The sequence below is a fragment of the Trichechus manatus genome, unplaced genomic scaffold (genome assembly GCF_000243295.1).
Source record: "Trichechus manatus latirostris isolate Lorelei unplaced genomic scaffold, TriManLat1.0 scaffold00040, whole genome shotgun sequence".
NCBI classification, from domain to species: domain Eukaryota; kingdom Metazoa; phylum Chordata; class Mammalia; order Sirenia; family Trichechidae; genus Trichechus; species Trichechus manatus.
The window spans coordinates 16,799,649-16,801,150 of NW_004443976.1; the positions used below are offsets into that span (position 1 = coordinate 16,799,649).

Consider the following 1,502-nt stretch of genomic DNA (forward strand, 5'->3'; position numbering starts at 1 on the left):
GTCCACCATTTTGTCATCTGATGTGATTTTCCTATGTGTTGTAAATCCTATCTCTATGATGTTGATGAGATGGGATTAGCAGCAGTTATGTTAATGAGGCAGGACTCAATCTACAAGATTGGATTGTGTCTTGAGCCAATCTCTTTTGAGATATAAAAGAGAGAAGCGAGCAGAGAGACATGGGGACTTCATACCACCAAGAAAACAGCACCAGGAGCAAAGCACATCCTTTGGACCCAGGGTCCCTGTGCCTCAGAAGCTCCTCGACCAGCGGAAGATTGATGACAAGGACCTTCCTCCAGAGTCGATAGAGAGAGAAAGCCTTCCCCTGGAGCTGACGCCCTGAAATTGGATTTGTAGCCTACTAGATGGTGAGAGAATAAATTTCTCTTTGTTAAAGCCATCTACTTGTGATATTTCTGTTATAGCAGCACTAGATAACTAAGACAAACCCTATGAGGTCGGACTATATTTATCTCCTTTTTTACAGATGAAGAAACTGAGGCTTGCAGAGGTTAAGCTCTTTGTCCAAAGTCACAGAGGTAATAAATGGTGGAGCTGGGATTTTAACCTATTTGTGACTGACTCCAGACAGTAGTAATGACCTAGAAGGGGGAGGAAGAAGAGAGAAAGAGAGGGGAAAGGAAAAGGAGAAGGAAGAAGAGGAGGGAAGGAAGCAATTATTGAGCACCTACTATATGCCAGGTACTGGGCTAGCTGCTGTCACACATCATGTTGGGAGATCCTGTTAATCTGGCTGCTACAGTCAAGAACTCTGGGAGGCTTCAGCTGTGTATCAGCCACCAAACACAGACCAGGCTGGCCAGGTCTGAAGCTTCTTCCCAAATTTTGCCTTTGCCAAGGAAAGTCAAGGGCCAGAATTTTTTCCAAGCAATGTCCTTAATAGTCCATCTTTCTGTCCATTAAGAGAACCATAGGCTATTGCAGGGATTCCTGCCTGCAGGATTACTGTATTTATACCAACTCATAATTATCCATTCTTTTCTCTAAGAAACAGTCATTACACCCCAGAACTGCACAGAACCCTCTTCCCCTAATGCCTGGTGGGTGTTAAGAGAGAAGAAGGCATTTCATTCTCAGTCTGAGCCAAAGTACTTAGAAAGGCCAATCTGTGGGGAAGCAAGTTCATCACGCATCCTAAGGCCACATGGCAGATAATCTGCCATTCTGGGTCATCCCTGTACCACCTTTTCCTTCAGAATACAGCTAAGTGAGCATTCATCATATGCTGAAAAACAATCCCACTTCTTGTGTGTTCTTAACTCTCACACACTGTCCCTGAGACTAAGCTGTATGCCCCTTACCCTTCCACTAGGGCCTCATCAATGGAGCAGGAGCCATCTTGGTTGAAACCCACCCTTTGAAGTCCTGCAGCGTGATCGTGTCTCCCAGCAGGTCCAAGAACTCCTTGAAAGCCGGGCTCTCTTCATTGTTCCCAAACAGCTCCTCCTCCAGGGTCTGAAAGAGACATAGGAACAGGG

General features: G+C 45.5%; 1 protein-coding gene across 1 annotated transcript in view; it reads right to left on the reverse strand.

The window, feature by feature from the left end:
- The window catches only part of RAP1GAP2 (RAP1 GTPase activating protein 2), an 86,583-nt gene that overhangs the window by 41,281 nt on the left and 43,800 nt on the right, over positions 1 to 1,502 (reverse strand). Inside the window, exon 8 of the mRNA XM_023731001.1 lies at positions 1,379 to 1,479. Within this exon, the coding sequence (XP_023586769.1) occupies positions 1,379 to 1,479 (101 nt within the window). The remainder of the gene's footprint in view (positions 1 to 1,378; positions 1,480 to 1,502) is intronic.